Raw genomic sequence first — 26,119 nt, forward strand, 5'->3', positions numbered from 1 at the left:
TATGGGTGTGCATGTGATTTTTATGGAACTAAAAATGTTTCGTTTTCTTTCAGATTCGACGTTTACTCAACAAGAATGCATGTGATTTTTAGGGAACTAAATTGTCATTAAATTGGCATGCATGTTAGCTACACTTGTACAAATGTCATGTCAATAAGATATTGGACTAGGTGTCAAAAACTTGTGAAATTTCTTATGTTTATTCATTTAATCATTCATTAAGTTATATTTATTAGTAGGTGATACATTATTTTCAAAGGATCAAAGTGGGAATAAAAGAGATCTTGTAGTTATATGCTACCGGCTAAATTGACTTTGGAGCCCTAGTTTGAATTGCAATTTAAGTTGTGTTATTATATTTTTTTTAGATTAGTTTTGTATGGGTCTGGAGAGTCTCTTAATGTCTTCTTTTTTCTTCTCATCAGAGTTATTTCAAAAAGACTTGTCATGGTAAGTATAAAGGGGGAACAAGCACACTTGGAGAGCACAGTACACCGAAGAGTTGTATTCTATATTCGAGAAGGATGAATTGCTCCTGAAAAGAAATCTATTGATTCTCTCCTAATTGGTTGGACCGTTGTAGGTTATTAATTCTATAAATATATCATGTATAAATATTTTTAATAGATAATTGATGAATAGCAGTACAAAGATATTCAATATATAAAAATGAATAAGACAAGACAACATGATGCTACACTTGTGTAAATGTCATGTCAATAAAATATTGAGACTAAGTGTCAAAAACTTGCGAAGTTTCTTATGTTTATTGATTTAATCATTCATTAAGTTATATTTATTAGTAGGTGATACATTATTTTCAAAGGATCAAAGTGGGAATAAAAGACATCTTGTAGTTATATGCTACCGGCTAAATTGACTTTGGAGCCCTAGTTTGAATTGCAATTTAAGTTGTGTTATTATATTTTTTTTAGATTAGTTTTGTATGGGTCCGGAGAGTCTCTTAATGTCTTCTTTTTTCTTCTCATCAGAGTTATTTCAAAAAGACTTGTCATGGTAAGTATGAAGGGGGGAACAAGCACACTTAGAGAGCACAGTACACTTAGACACTTAGCGCCAACTGTCTGCAGCTCGGGGTCGCTATCAAGCACGCGAGTCTGGCCTAGCGCCCAAGGCTTGACAACTCTAGCACCAAGTGTTTGTATTCAAGTTTTTATATTTTTCAATCTTTTTTTCAATTATGGTTTTTCTTCTATGGCAATAATAATTTTTTTAAAAAAAAATTACTACTGATGGTAACAACAATAATAATAGTAATATCAATTCTTAATTTTACCCTACAAATTAAATTTATTTTTGCTTTTCAATATTTATAATATTTTCTAGAAATTTATTAATTATTATATGAATAATATTAATTTTAATAAAAATTTTAATACTTATAATAAAAATAATGGTATTTTTAATAATAAAAATATTAATTATAATAAAAATCATAATATTTATGTCACAATAATAATATTCTTAATATTAATACTTTTAATTATAATATAGATAATAATATTTAGAATTCAAATAATAATATTTATCATATTAATAATCATATGAAACTTGTCTAACCAAAGTTTTTATAGTAATAATTATTTTTTAAAAAAATTATTAACTATTAATGATAATAACAATAATAATAATAATTGTTATTATAATTGTTTTTCATTTTTCTTCCTTGCAGGGTTTGCAAACCCAGCCGCACTGGTTTCCAAAACCCAAGTGTAGGTCAGAAGAGACCCTAACGAGTGAGTCTGCAGACTGTCTGGTGCTTAAAGTCTGCAGTTTTACCATGCCTACCAAACAAATTTGTTATTTTTTATTGTGAATTCTGCAGATTTTAAAAAACAAGTATGTAGTCTCACTGTATCCCATCAAATAGTTCAATTTACAATGAAATTACTCATAGGTTATAATAATTAACGCTACATTACCAAATTGCCAAATAGTGCAATCCAAGCACTCATAATCTACTTGGTAATAAGAAATTTAATTAATAAATGCATGTCTAGTTGGTAAATTTAATTAATAAAGTAACAATAAAAAAGTAAATAAAGAGTTAGCAATGATATCTTTTAAGCCGCCCGTGTTTTCCCTTGCTGATCATAAACGTTTGTCATGCCTATAATCATTTTGTAAGAGAAAACTGTTGCCTTTGTGGGCTAATGGAAAGCTTCACTACAAAAACAAATGGCCAAGCGAGATTCTTCCATGGTCACCACTCACCATCCAATCCGACTTTTGAAATTTTGCTATTTGGTAGAAAATGTGGTTTAAAGCATGATTATAGTACACCTTTAACATAATTGGATAGCGAGGTCCACTCATAATTTTATTGAAAATTATTCATCATAAATAATATAAAATATTAACACATTTAAAACTAATTATTAATAAATAAAAAATGGATATTAAAGAACTCCTAGCTGTTTTGTTTTTACAAACCCAAAATCCTCAATCTTGAGTTAAAAAAATCACAAGTTTTTCTTGTAACTTGAAAAGTTAAAATTTAGTGTTATGACACGGCTTTGATCTTTTTAGATTTGTTATAAAATAATTTTTTGGGTGGAAAAGTTATTTGTCCAATCAATAACTTTCATACGTGGGTTTGTTTATAAATATAATTGTAATTGTTTTTTAAAATACTTTTCATATTAAAATATATTAAAATGATGTTTTTTTTAAAAAAAAATATTTTAAAGATCATCGCATCAAAACGATCCAAAATAAAAAAATTAATTTTTAATAAAAAATTAATTTTTTTTAAAAAATAAATACAACTGTGTTTCCATTAGCTCACTTAGATTTAAAAGTAAAAAATTGCCAGGTTTTATATTTTTGTGACAAGTAATTAAAGATTAAAATAATGAGAATTAATTCTTCAATAATTTTGGTAATTAAAATCAATATAAAAAAGGGGTGGAGGGGAATGTCATGCACAACAAGCAATACTTCTCCCGCCTTCTTCTCCTATATTCTTTGCTCCATTTTTTCCTTGTCATTCTAGAACTTCGGTTTCTGTATTTCATATATAGATCTTGAGTAATCTTTTTAAGGTAGATTGGGATGTATGCAAGGATTTCTTTTCAGCCCCCCCTCCTTCAATAAATTAAATTTTTAGCCTTAAAAAAAAGAAAATTTTAAATTCTGCCCCCTCTAGAATTATTTATCTAATTTGACCCTCACAAACTAAAATTTCTAACACGCAAGCACACGTATTTTAATAAAATTTTATTGTAGGGTAGTGCAAGAAATATACGTGCTTAGTAGTGAAAAAATTAAAATGGAGAAACGAAAACCATACACTGTAAATAGTTCATAAAATAACAAAACAAACTTTCTATTTTATACTCCTTTTAAGTCACGGACTTTAATTTAATTTTATAGTTTTAATTAGCTTGATTCCTCACAAGTGTTTTTAATTAGCTTGATCTATAATTTTATGAGATTTATCTCCTTAACATGGTAATGATTGTTTTATTTATTTATTTTTAGTATTAATATATTAAAATTATTTAAAAAATATATTAAAATCTCATGAAAAGGGGTTTGAAAAAACAGCGCCGCATCGCTTTCCGGTAAAGCATGTGATGCACCGACAGTCAGATGGTGGTCAGCTTTCGGTGCCTCCCATTTAATGGCAGGCTTAACATAAACAGACTTTAAATGGGAAATTTCAAATTTCAGTGGTTGGTTTGGACAATTCGAAAAAAGTTGATGGTCAGCTTTGGCAGGAAAGACTAGTGATTTTCAAATCAGAGCACTAATGTCAGCTTTGGCAGGAAAGACTAGTGATTTTCAAATCAGAGCACTAACCAAGGAGTATATATTAATTTACTCTTTGAGAGAACTAAGTTTAATAAATTTATATTAATCCCAATATTCCGAAGCGGTTTTTGTTATCTTATGATGACGAAATCTAACTGTGATGAGATTTTTAAATCAAAGAAAAGTTGAAAATAAATGAAAATGAAAGGACTGATCTGTAGTTTTCCAAAAACAATAGGCCTTGTATTGTTCGAATATACGTATTAGCTTGTTAGTATCGATATGATGTTTAACTAGTTAGGTGATCCGCGCTATGTCGTGGGCTCACCTTTTATTTTCTTAAAAAGTTGAGTCCTCATGCTAACATGATCCAAGGCTAAGTCTATTTTGGACCCTGCATAACCAATGACTCAAGGTTATTTTGAGTTTTGCAGAATGTGGGGCTCTAGGATAATTGGGTCTTGGCATGCCCAAGTATCATGTGTGCGCGGGGGTGTGCCCAGCATAGAGGCAACAACCACGTGTGTGCTTTAGGCAGGAGCCGAGCCCTAGGCAACAACCCAAATACCACGTGTCCCCACGTGATTTTTCTTTGATAGTAATAACAGTTTTTTAAAATTTATTAATGATGATGATAATAATAGTAATAGTAATTTTTAGTTTTACCTTTCAAACCAAATCTATAGGTGTTTTTCAATATTAAGAATAATTTTTTTCTAACTTAGTAATTATTTTATTAACAATATTAATTATTATAAAAATAGTAATATTTATAAAACAAAAGATAATATTTTTAATATTAATACTTTTGATTATAGTAAAAACAATGATATTCATAACACAGCTAATACTATTTTTAATTCCAAGAATATTTAGAACATAAATAATAATATTTCTTTCTATTAAAAATTTGAATTCTTATAAAAATAATAATATTATAATAGAAATAATAATATTTTTCATATGAATATGTTGAATTCTAAGAAAAATAATAATATTTTGATATAAATACTTTGAATAATAAGAAAAATAATAATATGTTTTATATGAATACTTTGTATTATAAGAAAAATAATAATATTTACAATGCAAATTATAATATTTTTTATATTAATACCTCAAATTGTTGAATATTTTTAATAATACTACGTTGGGGCTCACTTTTTTTAAAAAAATACCATAAAAATTTATAATATAAATAATAATATATTTTCAATATTAATACTAATATTTTCTTTGAAATTTAATAATAATAACAACAACAACAATAATATTTTTAAAACAAATAATAATATTTAGAATCCTAAAATTCAGGAACCTTGGGTTATTATGGAGGACCCAATAATAATTAGGTCCTGACACCAAATCCATTTGCCTTGAGTCTAGCGGCATGACTCAAGTGCCAGGTGTCCTCAAGTGGGGCGATGGTCTAGGTCACACCCAACATAGCCCAAGCGTTATGCGTGCTCAAGGGTGTGCTCAGCACTAAGACAGGAGCCTAAGCGGCATGTGTATGCTTGTTCTGCCCAACACATAGGCAGATAGCCTAAGCACCCAAGGGTAGGTAGATCGAGTGGTAGGTGGCTACAGCTCGAGGTGCGGCTAGCGGGTGTGGCCTGCCCCGCACCTAGGTGTCCGCAACCCCCTAGGTGTGCCTCTAGCCTGGCATTTGGATCTTGCAGACTGCAGCCTCCCCACATGCCCCCACCAACAGTGCAATCCACAGTAAAAACACTCATACTTTATAGTATCTGCGCTACAATGCAGAACAGTGCAATCCACAGTGAATTTACTTACAGTAAATAATATTCCGTGCTACAGTGAAATACTGATGAATTTTAGTTATAGTTAATAACTTAATATTATGATATTTTGTTTTTTAAAGTATTTATTTTAAATGTGTGAATATATAAAAAAAAGTATGCATAGTACTTAGATATTGTTTTTTAAAAGATTTATTTTAAACGTGTGAATAAAAAAAAAAAAGAAGTATGCGTAGTCCTAAATTCAGACTCCTTTACCTATCTACTACTTATGAATTACCAGCCATTAGACATATCTACTGACATTCAACCTGTACCCTCAACCATCATCATTTATCCTTTGCAATATGGTGGCCAAAATTTATTCATTTTATTGTCTTGATTTGCTTAAAATTATTTTAACAATACTTGTTGCTAAAATGGTTGTCCTTGTTCTTCTTTTTTTTATGATAATAATAATAATGTCTAGAACGATAACAAATGAGTATGTTTTTTCATATTATTATTTTAGTATTTGATGGTAGTTTAGACTATGGTTGCGGTGGTGGATTTGATTTGGAGAGAATGATGCAAACCTATAATATCTTTTTTTATAGGCTTAATTTTTAGTTAATTCATCCAAAAATTATTTAATTTTATTTGGAATCTATATTGTTTCTCTAGTTTTAGTACAAAAGGGGTGAGATTAGGCTCCTAATTTATCAAAAAATTTCAGCTTTATTTTTTTGTATATTTAAAATTATCTCCAGCCTATTTTTGCCAAAATACCAGTTTTTTTGTTGTTATTATTTATTTTTATTTTAAAAATAAAAAAAAATTTAGGAAATAACCTAAAAAAAGCTATGACAATTTTCGTGAGACTTTAGACAATAAGCTTTGTAAAAAATAATAAAAAGGAATGAGATAACAGATTCACCAGATCAAGAAATGATTAATCATTTTAAAAATATTTGAAGTAAGGGATTAAAAGCGTGCTCAAAGAAAAAAAAGATTAGGTTTGAAAGAGGACTTGAAGGCACACTAAAAAAAAACAAAATAAGGTTAGAAAACGTACTATTTAAGAGATGATGGCACAAAGACACGTTTAAGAAGAGATAAGGTATAAAGATAGGGTTAGAAAACGTACTATCTAAGAGACGAGAACACAAAAATGAACTTAAAAAAAATAAGATATAAAGATAGAACTAAATAACACACTATATAATTTTTAGTAATTCTCCCTTCTAACTATAAGGGCAAATTGATAAGAAAAAGTTGTGATATGTTTTAAAAGGCAAACCTATAATATCTTAATAGTTTTTTTTTATGTGAATTAATGCTAGTAAATGAAATTGAAATATAGAATATAAATTACATCAAGATATAAAATATGAAAAATTATATGTAACCTCCTGTTTGTATGATTGTTTTTTTTTTGTCTTCATTCTTAGAAAATTACACTTTACATTCTTATTCAATAAATATTTTTAAATTTAATGAAATGAATAAATTATCCTCCTTTGTAATATATAAAAAAACTTGTCATAACCCAATTTTTGAATAAATAATAAAAATTGAATATAGTTGACAATGGGGTTCAGACAACACAAAATTTGAAGTTTGATGATGGAATTATTAAATTTAAGAGTCAATTGATCAATAATTGAAGAATTAATAAGTTGGAAACTTTAATTAAAAATTTAGATTAGTTTAATTAATAAAATCAGGAGAATTAATAAGTTTGCGAACTTAATTAAATTTTGATTTAATTAATTAAATAAATTCAGGAATTTAAATGAAATTAATCCAAGGGACAAAATTAAATTTATTGATTAAGGGACCCAATTGATACATTTCAAAACATCAGAGACCAAACTACAATTTGTCATTTTCCATGCCTAACGACGTCGTTTTGGATCCTACTGTTCATCATCTGTTTGCCAAAGACCGGTTCAACAGGGGAAAATCCAGCAGATCATGGCCACTATACCCACGATGTGGTCATGATCTCTCGCCTCCACGATGCCCGCCATTTGTGGAGGCAGGGACACCAGACCTTCTCTGGCTTTTTAAAAGCCAAAGAAAAGCCTGGAAAAGAGGAGGATTTTGGAGGAGAAACCCAGAAAAACAGAGCAATCAACCCAGAAAAACAGAGCACACAAAACACAACCCAAAACAAATACAGAGTCAAGAACGGAAAACTGGAGTCAAAACAAAAGCAAAAACCCCGGAGCAAAGAAATAATACACAGAGAGAAGGAGAGGAAAGGAATCCAGTATACACAGAGAATTGTTCCCGCTATTGCCTTCATCTCTGCAGACGTCCCTGCATAAAAAAACCCAACACAAAACCCAGATCCCGAATTGGAAGGAGAAGCCAGCACCGTCCTCAGTTCATCATCACAAGGACTGAGAAAGCAGGGAAAAACAAAGAAAAAAGAGAGGACAGTGGGCATAGAAGCAAAGGAAAGCAGGAGTGAAAGCTATAAGCGGAGGAGGGCCACCGCGCTGCCACCATCCACACCGTCTCCAGAGAACAGGTAAGTCATTTTTCTTTCGTTTTTTTGTACATTCAATTTGATTGTATCGTTGCACTGCGAAGGTAAATTAATTACCTTCGCACTGTGCATGAAGCGCGCGGGGAGCCACTCCACGCGTGCTTCATCTGTCTTTGCCCAGCCGGTCACTAGCTTGGGCCAGTGACCTGGTCGGGCTGGCTGGGCCTAGCCCAGCCCCAAAAAAATTATGCTGGGCAGGGCCGGGCCCAGCCCAGTTCAAAAAAAATAAAAAGCAGAAAAATAAAAAATAAAAAATATGTATGTATGGATAAAAATAATGTAAATTTATTGGTTTATTCACTGACGCCAGAGTCAGGAATAAAATATCGGTTTAAATTTATATTAGTTTTATTCGTTGTATTTTATTTTATTTAGATGAATAAAAATAATGTAAATTTATTGGTTTATTCACTGACGCCAGAGTCAGGAATAAAAATATCGGTTTAAATTTATATTATTTATATTCGTTGTATTTTATTTTATTTAGCTAGAAAAAATAAAAAAATATATGTGCATGCGTAAAAAATAAATTTATTTTTATTTATTTATTCACTGGCACTAGAGTCGGGAATAAAAAATATTAATCTAATTTATTTTATAGCTACGTGATATGTACCAACGCCAGAGTTGGAAGTATCCGTAGTTTAATATTCACTAGCGCCAGAGTCGGGAATATTATAGGCAAATTATCATATCGTAAACTAATAAACATTTAGCAATTTAAGACGAAACTAGCAATGCAGCCTGCCTCAGATAGGACGTTTAAGGGGTGATCATATCTTTCCTTTTACGTAATCAGTCCTGAACCATAGAATCTCTGTTGACCAGTTAGGGTTCCTAGTGACCATAATACTAGGTGGCGACTCCTTAAACAAGATCATTCCCCATCAAAGAACAGGATGCCAGAAATCCGTTCTTTTCAAAGATTTTAAAGATTTTTAATTGGTCGCCGCGATGTCCGGGTGTGACAGAATGACGACTCCACTGGGGACTAATGGACTAAGCTTTGCTTTTTGTTTATCAATTGCTATAATGTTTGTTATGTTGTGTTTATTTTTCTTGAATTTACTGTTTTAGCATGCATCCATGTTTATATTGTCATGCATCACGTTAAAAGCACACACCTTACAACCTAGGATAAGTGGGGGAGTAACGGTACCCCAATGGCTTTAGCCTGGGTAAGACTCGTGAAACCATCCAACTCTCGCTTGATTGTTTACTTGGAAGTGGTTGATATGCCAAACTGATATTACTCAGGGCCTCTATCTTCACACTACTTGTAAGCCTCATATCAACCTTTTCAAGGACGATCACTGAGCATGCGAGAGACCCATTTGAAACTAGATAATGACCAACCCCTTGATGCACTCAACAATTAGGATCTTCTTATTAGGTTGTCATCTCGTGAAGGGCGTGCCCGCATTTCATACGCATTTTTAATTGAATCAACATTTTTGCATAAATTGCATGATTTACATTTACAGGTTGAAATATAGGTTTCTCATTAAAACCCATTTATAACACTCGTTCGGAAAAAGACAAATGGAAAACGAAGAAAGAACCCAATTGGAAGCCCAACATCAAAAAGAGGTGGACAATCTTAAGGAAGAAGTCACAAGGCTTACTAGTCTACTCGAGCAGGTCTTGAGAGACGAATCCGGAAAAGCAACACATATAGCTCATCCTGAACCTATGCTCGTAAATCCCTTCACTCCACAGAATCTGGGGGAAAACGAGAAGGAATCTAAAAAAGGTAAGATGGTAAAAGAAGATGATCTGAACAAATTCATTGCCCTAGAGCAAAGGATGAGGGCACTTGAGGGAATTCACCTATATAATCCTATAAAGGCCGTTGAGATGTGTTTGGTGCCCAACGTTGTCATTCCCAAAAAAATTTAGAGTGCTAGAATTTGTTAAATATACGGGAACTCAATGCCCTATAACTCATCTCAAAGCATACTGCAACAAAATGGCTGAGGTGGTTGATGATGAGAAACTGCTAATTCATTTCTTTCAAGACAGCTTGAGTGATGTTTCCCTCACTTGGTATATGCGGTTGGACAATACCAAGGTTAAAAAATGGAAGGATTTAGTTGATGCCTTCATGAGGCAATATAAGTTCAATATAGATATGGGCCCTGATCGGTTAAACTTGCAAGCTATGGAGAAGGACAACAAGGAGACCATAAGGGAATACGACCGAAGATGGAGGGAGGTAGCTGCACAAGTTAACCCTTCTATGTTGGAAAAAGAGATGATCGGTTTATTTTCCAACAGCTTTAAAGCTCCGTACTTTGAATACTTGGTTAGAAGCTCTGCACAACATTTCACTGACCTGGTTGTTATAGCTGAGAGAATTGAACAAGCCATTGGGTTAGGAAAGATTGCTAACCTGACTGAGAAGAATGGTTTCACTGAAGGTGGTTGCCAAGACACTTATCGTTCCTATTGCTAATTGCTTCACACCAAGTCCTAGAAATCAACTAATCTTGAAGATAAAGCTATGGTGATATTATTGACTGTTGAAGAGATACCCTTGTCAAGGAGAATAAATGATTCCAGAAATTCCAATAAATGATTGTTAAATGTTTAGCCCCTTTATATGCTATCATGCTAGTATTCATAGCCTACGATGTTGTCATAAGTTCTTTGTTGTTGAACTTCTTTTCCAAAGTTTCAATGAAAATAATGAGTTTATCATTCAATCGTGTTTACGACCAGGCATTATTCATTTTTCTAAGAGAGTTTTCTTATAAAGACTCACATACACCCTTGAAGCCTTGCATGATCTCATAGATTCAATTCATTACTTTTTCCAAAATTAGCTTCCCTATTGGAGTTTTGAAAAATTGATCTGGCATTTTGATTTCAAAAATAATTTGATGTTTATTCAAAAACAATATTTTTGACATTCTACTTGTAGAATGATAAGTGAATCAAGCAACTCCTTCATAGAGGTGACCAAACTCTAAAAAAAAAAGAAAAAAGAAATGAATAAATACCCTTACCCCATGATTCTTGAATCATGTGTTTTTAAATGTATGAATAATAGTATGTAGTGAACTTGTTGCTCATAACTCATGAAATGCATCTTTGCAAAGACTAAACCATCATACTAGATGAGGTCAAAGTTTATTGATCTTAACTGCTTGCGCTTGAAATGAGGAAAGGCCATCTTTGTTAGTCCTTTCACATTCTGAAATAAGTACATCCCTTGCGATCCCTCTTTAAGCCTGAATAATTTTTCTTTCATAAAAAAATCCCGACTAGGATCACACCCCACACTGGGGGCAATAAAATTTCAATGATTAAAAAAGATAATAAAGCCGTGAGAAAGCCAAAAGGCAAAAGAGCCTAAAAAACTCAAATGCTAGGGGGCATGCCCAAATCACAAGAAAAAGTGATAACCATGATAAAATGAGTATGCTCTAGCAAAGCAATGAAAAAGAAAAAAGAAAAAAAGGGCAAATCAAAGAAGAGCGGCAAAAGAAAATATGAATGACGTCAAGAGTCAAACTGTTGATAGTGATCTTCAGTCTTTGAAACCCTGAAACACTCTTTGAGCCTTATGAATCCTTTTCTTTCATAGCCAAAAACCACAGCCTATGTTACGTGCCTGTAGAAGTCCTTTCTAATCAAGCAAGCAAGCAATCTAGAACAATAAACAATGCTCTCAAAATGCAAAGAATATTTTTTCATAAGATTCATGATATCAAGAATAAACTACTCATTATTATTCATGCTGATAAAAATAAATGTTCAAAAAAAGAGAAGTTTTTCTCATACAAAACCTCGAGCTTTTTCTCGAGCCCTTCACTTCGAAACAAAAGGTCATCTTTTGACATATTTTCACCGAAGACCTCATTGCCAAACACAAGAGCAAATAATCTCTTTTTTCAAGAAAGAAAATAACCAAGGAGTTGCAAGATTTCAAAAGCAAATTGTTTTAGACTCGCATCGAAATAATTTTTGTTTTCAAAATGCAAGATCAAGATTTCAAGATTCATTCTAGACCCATATTCCTTCACCAAACTGAAAAGGAGAGAAATGAGAGAATGCCCTCTTAAAACCATTATTTGTCTAAGTCGTTGACAGAGCACACTTAGGGGCAATGACCAATACAAGGGGGCAACATTGTGTTTAGAAGGAAACATTCTAGAAAATGAGATGTTAATTTCCTTCAACAAGACAAGGGGACATTTTAGTTTACAGAAGACAGCTTGATCCTTTCAGCAAGTGACACCGAATGTTTTTAGCAGTGAGACGAGGGGTAATAAATGATCCTCTTAAATTATTTGACGAGTCAAAAAATCTTTAGCAAGTAAGTGGGTCATGAAGGGCACCACAAAGGTTGAGTTGTGCAAACAGATATGGAAAAAGACTTATATGGGCTAACTCGAGTGGGCTAGAAAGTTAAACAACAAAGATGACTCAAATCAGATAAGCAAGATCTCACCAACCAAGCAACGAGAAGATTAAGAAGAAATGGGGGACTATAATCAGGTAAAGATGCATGCATATTATATAATTCTGAAACATTGAACACTATGCCAAGAATTGAAAACCTCCTTTTGAGTGCGCCTTCGAGCCCTCGACCATCAAAGGTAGTGCATCTTCTATCCTACCTCCTTTGGAGTGCGCCTTCGAGCCCTCGACCATCATAGGTAGTGCATCTTCTATCCTACCTCCTTTCGGGTGCGCCTTCAAGCCCTCGACCATCAAAGGTAGTGCATTTTCTATCCTACCTCCTTTTGAGTGCGCCTTCGAGCCCTCACCTCATTTCTTTTCGAGTGCGCCTTCGAGCCCTCGACCATCAAAGGTAGTGCATCTTCTATCCTACCTCCTTTTGAGTGCGCCTTTGAGCCCTCGCCTTATTTCTTTTCGAGTGCGCCTTCGAGCCCTCGACCATCAAAGGTAGTGCATCTTTTATCCTACCTCCTTTTGAGTGCGCCTTCGAGCCCTCGCCTCATTTCTTTTCGAGTGCGCCTTCGAGCCCTCGACCATCAAAGGTAGTGCATCTTCTATCCTACCTCCTTTTGAGTACGCCTTTGAGCCCTCGACCATCAAAGGTAGTGCATCTTCTATCCTACCTTCTTTTGAGTGCACCTTCGAGCCCTCGCCTTATTTCTTTTTGAGTGCGCCTTCGAGCCCTCGACCATCAAAGGTAGTGCATCTTCTATCCTACCTCCTTTTGAGTGCGCCTTTGAGCCCTCGACCATCAAAGGTAGTGCATCTTCTATCCTACCTCCTTGTGAGTGCGCCTTCGAGCCCTCACCTCATTTCTTTTCGAGTGCGCCTTCGAGCCCTCGACCATCAAAGGTAGTGCATCTTCTATCCTACCTCCTTTTCGAGTGCGTCTTCGAGCACTCGACCATCAAAGGTAGTGTATCTTCTATCCTACCTCCTTTTGAGTGCGCCTTTGAGCCCTCGCCTCATTTCTTTTCGAGTGCGCCTTCGAGCCCTCGACCATCAAAGGTAGTGCATCTTCTATCCTACCTCCTTTTGAGTGCGCCTTCGAGCCCTCGCCTCATTTCTTTTCGAGTGCGCCTTCGAGCCCTCGACCATCAAAGGTAGTGCATCTTCTATCCTACCTCCTTTTGAGTGCGCCTTCGAGCCCTCGCCTCATTTCTTTTCGAGTGCGCCTTCGAGCCCTCGACCATCAAAGGTAGTGCATCTTCTATCCTACCTCCTTTTGAGTGCGCTTTCGAGCCCTCGCCTCATTTCTTTTCGAGTGCGCCTTCGAGCCCTCGACCATCAAAGGTAGTGCATCTTCTATCCTACCTCCTTTTCGAGTGCGCCTTCGAGCCCTCACCTCATTTCTTTTCGAGTGCGCCTTCGAGCCCTCACCTCATTTCTTTTCGAGTGCGCCTTCGAGCCCTCGACCGTTAAAGGTAGTGTGTTTCCTAACCCTACTTCCATTTGAGTGCGCTTTTGAGCGCTCACCACCTTGCAAGTGCATCTTCAAGCTCTCATTCTAAGGTCGTTTGTCAATCTACTGTTTTCGAAGTTTTCAGGACTATCAGAAAAGCAGAAGTTCTTTTGTGTCTACTTTTTTCTTTATAAATTTACTACCCAAAGCCAAAGGAAAATAAAATTTTCCAATGACTTTGTATCGTAAACATTATAAAGAGAGGGCAACTGTCATAACCCAATTTTTGAACAAATAATAAAAATTGAATATAGTTGACAATGGGGTTCAGACAACACAAAATTTGAAGTTTGATGATGGAATTATTAAATTTGAGAGTCAATTGATCAATAATTGAAGAATTAATAAGTTGGAAACTTTAATTAAAAATTTAGATTAGTTTAATTACTAAAATCAGGAGAATTAATAAGTTTGCGAACTTAATTAAATTTTGATTTAATTAATTAAATAAATTCAGGAATTTAATTGAAATTAATCCAAGGGACAAAATTAAATTTATTGATTAAGGGACCCAATTGATACATTTCAAAACATCAGAGACCAAACTACAATTTGTCATTTTCCATGCCTAACGACGTCGTTTTGGATCCTACTGTTCATCATCTGTTTGCCAAAGACCGGTTCAACAGGGGAAAATCCAGCAGATCATGGCCACTATACCCACGATGTGGTCATGATCTCTCGCCTCCACGATGCCCGCCATTTGTGGAGGCAGGGACACCAGACCTTCTCTGGCTTTTTAAAAGCCAAAGAAAGGCCTGAAAAAGAGGAGGATTTTGGAGGAGAAACCCAGAAAAACAGAGCAATCAACCCAGAAAAACAGAGCACACAAAACACAACCCAAAACAAATACAGAGTCAAGAACGGAAAACTGGAGTCAAAACAAAAGCAAAAACCCCGGAGCAAAGAAATAATACACAGAGAGAAGGAGAGGAAAGGAATCCAGTATACACAGAGAATTGTTCCCGCTATTGCCTTCATCTCTGCAGACGTCCCTGCATAAAAAAACCCAACACAAAACCCAGATCCCGAATTGGAAGGAGAAGCCAGCACCGTCCTCAGTTCATCATCACAAGGACTGAGAAAGCAGGGAAAAACAAAGAAAAAAGAGAGGACAGTGGGCATAGAAGCAAAGGAAAGCAGGAGTGAAAGCTATAAGCGGAGGAGGGCCACCGCGCTGCCACCATCCACACCGTCTCCAGAGAACAGGTAAGTCATTTTTCTTTCGTTTTTTTGTACATTCAATTTGATTGTATCGTTGCACTGTGAAGGTAAATTAATTACCTTCGCACTGTGCATGAAGCGCGCGGGGAGCCACTCCACACGTGCTTCATCTGTCTTTGCCCAGCCGGTCACTGGCTTGGGCCAGTGACCTGGCCGGGCTGGCTGGGCCTAGCCCAGCCCATGTGGGCTACGCGGGGCCCAGCCCCAAAAAAATTATGCTGGGCAGGGCCGGGCCCAGCCCAGTTCAAAAAAAATAAAAAGCAGAAAAATAAAAAATAAAAAATATGTATGTATGGATAAAAATAATGTAAATTTATTGGTTTATTCACTGACGCCAGAGTCAGGAATAAAATATCGGTTTAAATTTATATTAGTTTTATTCGTTGTATTTTATTTTATTTAGATGAATAAAAATAATGTAAATTTATTGGTTTATTCACTGACGCCAGAGTCAGGAATAAAAATATCGGTTTAAATTTATATTATTTTTATTCGTTGTATTTTATTTTATTTAGCTAGAAAAATAAAAAAATATATGTGCATGCGTAAAAAATAAATTTATTTTTATTTATGTATTCACTAGCACTAGAGTCGGGAATAAAAAAATATTAATCTAATTTATTTTATAGCTACGTGATATGTACCAACGCCAGAGTTGGAAGTATCCGTAGTTTAATATTCACTAGCACCAGAGTCGGGAATATTATAGGCAAATTATCATATCATAAACTAATAAACATTTAGCAATTTAAGACGAAACTAGCAATGCAGCCTGCCTCAGACAGGACGTTTAAGGGGTGATCATATCTTTCCTTTTACGTAATCAGTCCCGAACCATAGAATCTCTGTTGACCAGTTAGGGTTCCTAGTGACCATAATACTAGGTGGCGACTCCTTAAACAAGATCATTCCCCATCAAAGAACAGGATGCCAGAAATCCGTTCTTTTCAAAGATTTTAAAGATTTTTAATTGATCGCCGCGATGTCCAGGTGTGACAAAACTCACAAATAACACATAGCACACTCTCTTCAGAGTCATGAGTTGTCTCTTTCCTTTTCTTCCTCTATATATTTTATTTATTTATATCAACTCTAAATGAATTCAATTAATTCAATTAAAGCTTATAGAGAAGCCCTAAATCCCCCAAATTGAAGAGGCTGCATAATTTTCATCATACTTTTGCTAGATAGATTGTCTCTAGGGCGAGATGTAAAGACACTCACAGTTATCGACTACCTTGTTCTAGATAGAGGCGACGCTTTTCTCTTCTACGAAACCATTTGGAAACGTGTTTTTTTTTAATTTTAATTGTTTTTTTTAATTTTTATATTTTCAGATCATTTTAATATGCAGATTTCAAAATTAATTTTTAAAAAATAAAAAAATATCATTTTAATATATTTTTAAGTAAAAAACACTTTCAATTGCAATTGCTACCACAATCCCAAACATGCATAAGAGTTGCGACCTCATTCTTTACCTATTGAGTGTGGTCAATTTCTTTAATGATCTTCCAAATTTGTAATGGTTGTTCTTTTGTTGTTTTTTTAATGTAAAATTATTTAAATAATAAAATTGTTATTTTTCAAAGTATTTTTTATTTGGAAATATATTAAAATAATAAATTTTTTATTTTATAAAAATTATTTTTGACATCAACATATTAAAATGATATGAAAAAATAAAAAATATATTAATTTAAAGTAAATAAAAAAATAAAAAATTTTAAATTTTTTTTAAATATTTTTTAAAATACAAAAATAAACATCCCGAGACTTTTTATTATGTGTATGTATGGTATATAATTTTTTTAAAAATGGGCTTGATTTTGAGAAATCATAAATAATTATTACCATGATTATTGTTCTATTATATTTCATGAAAGTTTGATTTCATTGCATGCGCTATTAGTAAATGGATGCCATTTACTGGAGGCATAAGTTTTTTTTTTCCTTTCAAATATATAATTTGAAAAACGATCTGATTGTAATTTTTCCTATAAAATATAATCTCTGAAAAATTAATATGTAAAGTGTTGCTCACTCAAATTATTTAATGTTTATAGTAATTTTCTTATATATAAAAACACTTTCTTATTTTTATTCAAGCATGTCTTTGAGTTCGTTAATATTTTTTTTTAATTTTATTTTTAATATTAACAAATCAAAACAATTTAAAGATATAAAAAACATAATTTAAAATAAAAAATAAAAAAATTAATTTTTTCAAAAATATTTTAAAACATAAAAATAAACAAACTCTTATCTTATTATTACTCCCACTTAAAAATGTAGTTCTAGGGGTATTTTACACAATTTTTGTTTCTATTTTAAGTGTTTTTAAAAATATTTTTGAATTAAAAAATATTAAATTTATATATTTTTAATATTTTTAAAATTTTGATATACAATATAAAAGATTTTAAAAAATTATTTTAATATAATTTAAAATAAAAAAATCATTTAAAAAAAATATTCTGCAAACATTAACGGCTCACTCCGTAAAGAGGATAATATAGATTTGTCGATGTCCCCAAAAGAATCCTCACGTGCCTTTTACTTGACGTGGCACATATCAATTGGTTTTCCTTACGTCCTCCTCCCTTAGTCTCCCAATCACCATCGCCACCAACACCACTGTCAAATTATTGAAATATAGAAACGAAAGAGAAACGAATTTTTAATCTTAGAAAACAATGGTAGAGGAAAGCAGTAGTAGGATTCCTACAGATGATTCGACGGCAAACTCGGATACCTCATCATCACAATCCAGGCAAAGGTAACCCATAACTGTTGCTTCAAAAACCTTAAATTTTAAAAAAAGTAATTAACAGAAAAAACCTAAATTCTCAACAATTGTTTTTGCTTGGTTATTGATTATGATGTGTTTAGGGTTTATTTCATTATCATAGTTGCTCTAAAGGGTGTTTTTTTCTTTTTTTTGTTCTGTTTAGTGTTTATATATATCTGCTGGGTTGCAATTGGAGTCAAGATTGGAAAATTTATGGATTTTTAGGGGCTGTTCCAGTTATGATTTTTTTGGGAAAAAAACCAAATGGGGTTAATTGAAGAAAAAGAATAAGCTGCATTATGGTTGAAAAAAGAAAGCTCTTTTCCTTTTCGTTCTCTCTTTATAGGAATGTAGGGAAATGATGGAGTATTGTAGATTAGATCGTGGTGAAGTTGTTTGGATTTACAAGTATTCACTTAACAGAGCCATTAATGGGGTCTTTAGAAAGTTGTGTTGAGAAAGCTGTTATTGTGACTGTTATTTCCTTAGTTGATAAGATGACGCTGATTTTTGTTTATTGATATATGAAAAAACTCATGGTTGGTGGCTGTGATGAACTCATCTTGTAGCATATGTTGCAGGAGAAAGAGAAAGTGGGATCAGCCTGCGGAGTCACTGGTTTCAGCTGGAGTTCCAGTATCTGATACTGTACAATTAGGCAATGTGGGGTCTCTTGTTGGGATCTCGTTACCAGGGGCTGCTTCAGTTTCTGGTGCGCTTTTAACAAATCCACAAATTGCTATTGTTCCGCCTATGTTTCTGGTGCCTTCGATGCCACAAAATACTGCTGCCGTGGTCCCAAAACTAAATCAAGTGAGATACTTTATTGTTATCTTGCTTACGACACTGTTTATGAGGTTTATAACCAATAAGTAATGCCGTTATTGAATTTGTTAGTAAATGTTGTTTAGTTAACATTTTTATATTATCTCATTAAAAATTTAAATTAATTTTGTTGTGCTTCTTTTTGTTTAAGTATATGGTCACACATTCTCAATTTATGTATGTGCTTGTGTGTGTGTTAAAATATTTTTCTTGTGTTCAGCCTAAGGTTCAGGATGAGTTAATAATAGCACGGGAGATTGTTATAAATGATGCAGAGTCCTCTGTTCGCTACAAGCTTACAAAGCGGCAGACACAGGAAGAAGTAAGTCTTTCAAAATTGGTTTGCCTGGGTGAAAGATGTTGATTTTTTTTTCATTAATGGTCAAGAACGTAAGTTCTCTGTGCCATCAAGAATTGATAAGAGTTTTCCCTTACCTTTCAGATTCAGAAATTCACTGGTGCTGTGGTGATAACTAGGTTAGTAGGTCCTTGAAGCTGTATGAGGGATTTGTATAAGGCCTTTCTTTCTGTCTATTTTATGAGCATGCTTAACTTCCTTTATAGGGGCAAGTATCGTCCACCAAATGCACCGCCAGATGGTGAAAAGCCATTATATCTTCACATATCCGCGGCTGCTCATGTAAGTATAATATAGTATTCATAGGCATACACAGTCAGTAATTTGTTAGTCATCAGCTGGAGCTTTAGTTATGCCGGGTGGATACTTTTTTCTTGACCCTAGACTTCATGAATTGTCATATAGGTCCGTGCCAAATTTACTACAGATAACAATTGAGATTAGATTTCATCATGTTTATGGAATATACGTTGCAACTATTCTGGTTCAGTTTTATACTTGACCTCCTCTTCTGCTAGTCCTATGAGCTTAAACATTTAATGGTTCTGACTATATTTTTCTTTATAAGATGAATGTAAAAGTGGATCACTATTTATTTTCAGAAATCCAAGGCTGGTTTTACATATCTTACCCTGTGGCAACTGGATAACTTAAATTTTATAGGTTAAAGTTTTGAAATGATTGTATTAGGATCTCTGAAGGACAGGACACCTTTGAATGCTCTTTGTATCACAATTCCCATAATATATAATTTCTTAGTCTATGAAAATATTACTTAAACTGGATTTTGATTTCATGGAATAAAAAATGGATTATCTGTGCAGTTAAAAGATACTGCAGAACGGATTTTGGCAGTTGATCGGGCAGCAGCCATGGTTGATGAAATGCTGAAACAGGGCCAGAGCTCACAGCCTGCTTCTTCCATTATACAAATGCCTGCAGTTAATGGAGTAAAGGTATAGATTACTAGTACTGCTAGTTTATTAAGCTATGAGCTTCACATAATTGTCATGGCATAGAAATGTCTTAACCAAATAAGTTGTCTGATCAGGCGCTAAGTACGTGTGTGTTTTTGGGCTTTGACACAGACCCAAAATTGAATATTGCTGCTCGAATTCGCGGACCAAATGTGAGTTTTTCTATTATTTGCATGCCTTGTCATATGATGACTTGGATTTTGCAGGGTTACTTGTATGCTCTTTTCATATTCAGACTTGGATGTCTGTAGTATCAACTGCATTGTATCATTTTATGGGTTAATTCTTTGTACATATTTCATCTAGATTATAGTTTAGTAATAAATCAAGGTAAACTGGGTATACATGGTACTAAAATCTGTCTTGCCTTTCTCTCTTCTGGTTTAAGCTATGCCTTATTGTTTAACTCATTATTTTCATTTTTATTGTAAAAAATGAACATGAGGGATTCTAATGTTTGAAGCTTCTCTCACATCTCCATACCATTGGGAGAGCTTGTTTTGTGTTGGTGTTGTTTTGGTTTTGTACATGCAGGACCAGTACATAAGTCATATTATGAATGAAACAGGGGTTACAGTCGTACTAAGAGGGCGTGGTTCTGGAAACTGTGAAAGCCAAAGTACTGGAGGTACTTTTTAAGTGCAAGTATGATGTAATATAACCTTTGTGCAAGTAATTGTATTATTAATTTGCATGTTGTGGCCTTCTCTTTCATTTTGTTACAGAATCGCAGCAACCACTTCATTTATTTTTGTCTGCTAGTAATCCAAAAGGTCTTGAAGATGCAAAACGTTTATCTGAAAACCTTCTGGATACAATCAGTTTAGAGTGTGGTGCTTCCAGGTAATCAAGCTTGTATATCTATTGAGTGTCTACACTGCATCCCATGGGCTTCTATGTATTCTGCTTCTTCAAAAGGAGATGTGTGAAATTTAATTCTGCTGCTTCATTTTGGAAGAATTATACACTGTTCTGTTTTGTAAAGTTATACTCTTCAACTAGTTTGGGATTAAGGCTTTGTTATTGTTTTTGATACGTTGCTCTGTTTAGCAAAATTTGTTTAGCTTTCATTGGATTGGAATTACATGTAGTCTGTAGATTGTAGAATGAAAAATTGCCGTCTCTCACCTCTATGTATTTTATTCATTTTCTGCCATAGATCTCATCAGTCTTTGCTCTTGTAATGATATTCAGTTTTTATTAACAAATGTGCTCATAAATTCTTCAGTCGACCTTTTATCCCGGTCTTCTTATTTCATGTGAGGGCTAACTTTTTCATCTTTCCAACTGTTGCAGGGCTTCGTCATGTAAAGTTTATAATGCTGTCCCACCACCGCAGACATTAACTGGAGCTCATGCTGCTGGGATTGAGCACAAACTAAATACAAGTGCAGTCACTGGATTGATGCTACCAACAATGAGCTCTACTCCACCTATTCCTGCTTCTTTGGTTTCAGTTTCCGGGGTTGCTACTGTCTGTTCCCAAGGGACTGTATCACAGTGTGGGGCAATGTTGAGCTGTGGGCAACCCCAGCCAAGTGTGGCTGGTTATTCCCAGCCTTTTGTAATGGGAGGAACGAGCTATAGTGGATATGGTGGTATATATCCTCAAGCCACACCTTTGCAACAAGTTGCCCAAGTCCTTAGGCAGCCACCTTCCCCCATCCCTTCCACAGTTTCTCCTACAACGTCTATAGCAAATGCAGCACCAAATTCAGGAATGAACTCTATTGCTGAAAAGGAGAAACGACCTACACAGAAGCGGAAGTTTCAGGAAGTACCAGTTGGTTCGAAGGGTCCTGCAAAACTTCATCAGGTATCTGTGCACTTTTTTCTTTAATCATGCTTGTCTTAATAATAATAATATATATTAATAATGTAATAAATTTAAAAAGGATCATAATATGCCAGAAGGTAATTATAAGTTTTTTTCTGGAATATGGCTGAGCTTTTTAGACGACTGCTTTGGAATTAAATCTTGGAACGAATATTGTTTGCTCTGTGTTATATAAGCTTTTGTGTGAGCATATGATAGTGAAGGGAGTTTACCTGCACTATTTGTCTTATGTCTTCCTGGTGTTAAAATCCTTTAGAGTGGGATTACCATGTACTTTCTTTGAAAATTTAAGCTGAAATAGTTATTATTCCCTTAAGGAGGCAGCAGGGGGGAATTGCTGCCTGCCAATTCTGGTGTCAGTTGTATTGCATGGTGCTAGGGGTTTTATTTTTGGAAAGTCTTTAAGCATTTTGTCTCGTAGAAAACAAGTGGCAATTTGGTAACAAGATTTGAATATTCGATTGTTTCAAAAAATAGTTTATAATTTATTAATCTTAGCCCAACAGGTTCTTGGTATCTTGACTATAAGAGTATCATTAATTTTTTTATTCTGGAGTGTTGGATGGTAGTTCTTTATGATCATGTAAGAGGAAAATCTTTTGGCTGGAGTTCAGTGGACTTCATGGTTAATTTAAATTCATGAATTGTCATATCTGCATATCTTATTTTTACTGGCCAGTCAGTGGTCACATGGTAGAGCAGATTGTCCTTATATGAGGTCAGAAACTTCGAAGACGGTAGAATTTCTCTGTTTTTATTGATTTAGTATTTTGAAACCTGAATGTGAAAATGTATCAACTTTTTGTTTGCCAGTTTCATGTTTTCTATATTGCTTTATTAGAAAGCGTAATTTGCTGGATAATCCTTATTTGTGAGAACTTGCACTGCTCATTGTACCATTGAAGTGCCCTTGCCTCGAAGCAGCAAGAATTAAATTAACATGGAGAAAAATTAGAATTTGTAATTTTAGTGCTGATAAGATACTGTCTGTTTCATAAAGCTAAGTACAATTTTGCTTGTGTAGATAGAAATAGGAAGTTGCAGTTTCTAGTTTCATGTGCACATGCTGCCAAGTCAGTCCAAAATGTTGGACTTTTTAACATTTGTGGTTGCTTGGTTCTGTCGTAACTGAGCAGCCCCTCATTTGTTACTAAGTTTGGCTTGCTGGATGTTGGGGCAAGTTTAAAGAATTCCCTCTATCGCGGGGGTTATTTGTTTGGGTGTTGTTTGAGTTATTATGTTCATAATCAATGCTCAGTTTTCTTGGTTTGCAATCTGATGAATTTTTTTTTATCATTATCATTATTTAATGTAAAGCATGAAACAATTGATGATTGATTGGTTGTCAGTGGACTGATGTATGTGTCCTTGTCGGGTAACTTTTTTTTTCTAATAAAGCATGAACTTCAGTATGGCTTAACACTTTATTGTTTTTAATTTTTTTTTATGTTTCAATTTTGTACAATATTTTTGTATTTTAAGCTGACTTTACTGCTTGATATTCCAGGTATTTTCTCTGACCTTCTAAGAAGCTAACAGGCTGATACCAGACCTCTCTGTTAGGGCCATTGGTTTGTATGTTTCACAGGGGTTTCCAGTTTTGGAGGCACTCAGAAATGGACCAATTCAGAGCCATTATCAGACTGATAAATTTTGTGATTGGTTACATGCTATACTTAGTCCTCTATAGTATGTCTCTTTTAGAACACTTGTTATATCTGATGCCTGGTATCTTCACAGGATGTGCCTCATGCATGTCTGCTGATTTTTCTTGGAGAAGACATTCTGAAATCCAGCTTTATAAAACTGTCACCAGGATTCTGTGGTGGCAGAAAACTGTTCTTTCGAAGATAATTTACTAATTTAAGTTCTAAGGCTTGCCTTATCATCAAATAGAAATTGCATTAAATGCAGAAATGAATAAGTAAAAAAATGAGAAAGTAGGGGAAAATTGCAGCCAATGCCATATTCTGTTGTCATTCTCAAAATTGACCAGGTGTCAAATTTCTTTACCAGGAGAAACATTGGCTTTGGTGTTGGCTGGAATTACTTAAACAAGTTTTATCAGCCTCACTGAACACCCAAATGTGTGTTCAATGCAATAGGAAATCATAGCCTATGTAACACCGTACCTTTAGATATTTGCCCCAATCTCATTCTACACTTACCTTTATGGTGCATAAGGTTGACGTTTGCATTGTATATAATTGTGTTTTGAGATTCTACATGTTTTATCTCTATGTAATTGATATTGAGAAATTTGGCTTGCTTATTTCTTTTCTAACTCATTACAGGGATCAGAATTGTCCAAGTCTGGTAAATCGCTGCAGGCAGATTTGGGTATTAGAAATATCTCAACTATGCCAGCTCCAAAAAAGTTGGTCCACCCATCATCCAATGGAATGCCACCCCCTCCTCCACGAGCCATGCCTCCACCCCCACCTCCACCAAAGTTCACTTCATCAACTCCAGCTGCAAGACTGCAAGACAAGAGCAATTTTTGGAATAAAACCATGTCTGATGCTGTTCCTGGTATGTTTAGTATTTGTCACCTGTTTTTTTTTTTCAGCCAGCATGTGCAATGCTACCCGATGAAGGAACAAAAACTAACTTTAGATCCAGCCTATAAATAACCATTCATGCTTTCTTCATCAACCTGCATCAAAACATTAGTGGGAAAAAACTAGAGAGTTGAACTGTATGTTGCCCACTTTGGAGTTCAGATAATTTCTTACCTGGTTTCATTCACAGATCTACTCACTTCTTTATCTTAACCTGTTTAGTTGTTTCAGATACTTTAGTCAAACTGATGGAATATGGCGAAGAAGATGACGATCCTGAGGATACCAGTGAAGAATCCCCAAATGGGAAGTCCAGTATCGCGGCAGTTCGAAAACCATTTTGGGCTTTATGACCAGTACTTGTGCTGTGGATTATTGCCAATGAGCAGTGATCATTTCCAACATGTGCCAACTATGTGTTTGGAGATTCTGAAGCTCAAAACGTTGTATTGATTTAGTTAGTTAACATAAGTAACGGTAGGGATATAAAATGTTTTGGGGTGCGGGAATTGATTTTTGGCACAGTATTGGGAAGTTCTGAATCTCTTTGGCTTGTTTCTTTGCGGCTGGTGTTTTAGGGCAAGGAGGGATTTACGTCGTCATATTTTCGGTGTAGATGTACAGTAATAGCTTCTTGTTTGCAGTCTATATTGTTATTTCAGGTCGGCTCATCCCTTGCTGAAACAGAAGGTGGAAATTAGCAGTGCCCTACAAAAGCATGGGTAAGTTTGGAATTCATCGGACTGCCAAAATTTAACAAAAAAGATTAAGAACAAAAAAGAATGAAAAAAGAAAGCAAGAAGAATGCTTCTACTTTTTTGGCCTATTATGCCAAATCTCAATTGCCTATTCTTATTTGTACTCGTCCACGATAATTAAATTCATCGATATGTACCCACAACAGAGGAGCCGCCGCACTTAGGAGGTGTGCGCACCGCCGCATTTAGGAGGTGAGATGTGTGTGCAGCTCTCTCTGACCTCAAAAGGCTACTTTTTTTCATGCCGTCAGAATTGCTGAGGAATGGGAGGCAGTGCATGTAGATGGAGGTGTCTACGCCAAACAATTTTTCTTTTCCTTCTTTGCCTCTCTTCTTCCTCTCTGCTTTCTCGATTTCTTTGCCTGGTTTCCTCTTTGTTACAAAGAATGTTATATTTTTTTTTCAAGCCCAATTTCAGCTCCCCTATTTCCAATCATTTGTTAAACAAAAAAACCAAAACTAATTTTTGCAAATTGAGCGCCAACGCAACATTAGGAAAAATTCCAGTTTCTCGGGATGATGGCATTCACAAATGCAAGAAATGTTATTGCCCTTGCAGAGTCAGCCAACATCCCGAGAAACTCACGGCGGTCCATTCTAGTTCAAGAACTATCCTCAGTTGAGTATAAAGAATCTATATCTGGAAGAAGATCTACTAGGGCCATGTACATGTCAAGAATAGGGGACAACTTTTCTGGTTCATGGAGACCAACAGATTCGGCTTTGCCAAAATTCAATAGCTGCAACATTGATGCCTCAGCAAAACAGACAAAACTAACTGTT

At 34.5% G+C, this 26,119-nt stretch overlaps 1 protein-coding gene across 3 annotated transcripts; it reads left to right on the forward strand.

Annotated features, from left to right (window-relative positions):
* Positions 1 to 17,799: 17,799 nt before the first annotated feature.
* LOC133671202 (protein RIK) lies at positions 17,800 to 25,239 on the forward strand. Of its 3 annotated transcripts, none has more exons than XR_009834225.1 (12): positions 17,800 to 18,008; positions 18,602 to 18,833; positions 19,066 to 19,167; positions 19,288 to 19,322; positions 19,410 to 19,485; positions 20,028 to 20,159; positions 20,255 to 20,332; positions 20,715 to 20,808; positions 20,906 to 21,023; positions 21,477 to 21,996; positions 23,525 to 23,706; positions 24,312 to 24,469. XR_009834225.1 is itself a non-coding variant. In XM_062091874.1 (12 exons), exons 1-12 carry the CDS (start codon positions 17,926 to 17,928, stop codon positions 24,929 to 24,931), a joined length of 1,830 nt encoding a protein of 609 aa, XP_061947858.1. In that variant the 5' UTR covers positions 17,801 to 17,925; the 3' UTR covers positions 24,932 to 25,239. The 3 variants fall into 3 exon arrangements, 2 of the variants coding, with proteins under 2 accessions (XP_061947858.1, XP_061947857.1); XM_062091874.1 differs by lacking the exon at positions 23,525 to 23,706 and adding an exon at positions 24,810 to 25,239 and having other exon boundaries at positions 17,801 to 18,008; positions 24,312 to 24,549; XM_062091873.1 differs by lacking the exon at positions 23,525 to 23,706 and adding an exon at positions 24,801 to 25,239 and having other exon boundaries at positions 17,807 to 18,008; positions 24,312 to 24,549.
* Positions 25,240 to 26,119: the final 880 nt, after the last annotated feature.

The sequence above is a fragment of the Populus nigra genome, chromosome 13 (assembly GCF_951802175.1).
Source record: "Populus nigra chromosome 13, ddPopNigr1.1, whole genome shotgun sequence".
NCBI classification, from domain to species: Eukaryota; Viridiplantae; Streptophyta; class Magnoliopsida; order Malpighiales; family Salicaceae; genus Populus; species Populus nigra.

Bases quoted from the DNA above. Each gene is read 5' to 3' on its own strand.
- LOC133671202 (XM_062091873.1), top strand. From the start codon at position 17,926: ATGGTAGAGGAAAGCAGTAGTAGGATTCCTACAGATGATTCGACGGCA. The intron at 18,834-19,065 runs GTGAGATACTTT...TCTTGTGTTCAG, and splicing joins TGGTCCCAAAACTAAATCAA to CCTAAGGTTCAGGATGAGTT. The intron at 19,323-19,409 runs GTTAGTAGGTCC...CTTCCTTTATAG, and splicing joins GGTGCTGTGGTGATAACTAG to GGGCAAGTATCGTCCACCAA.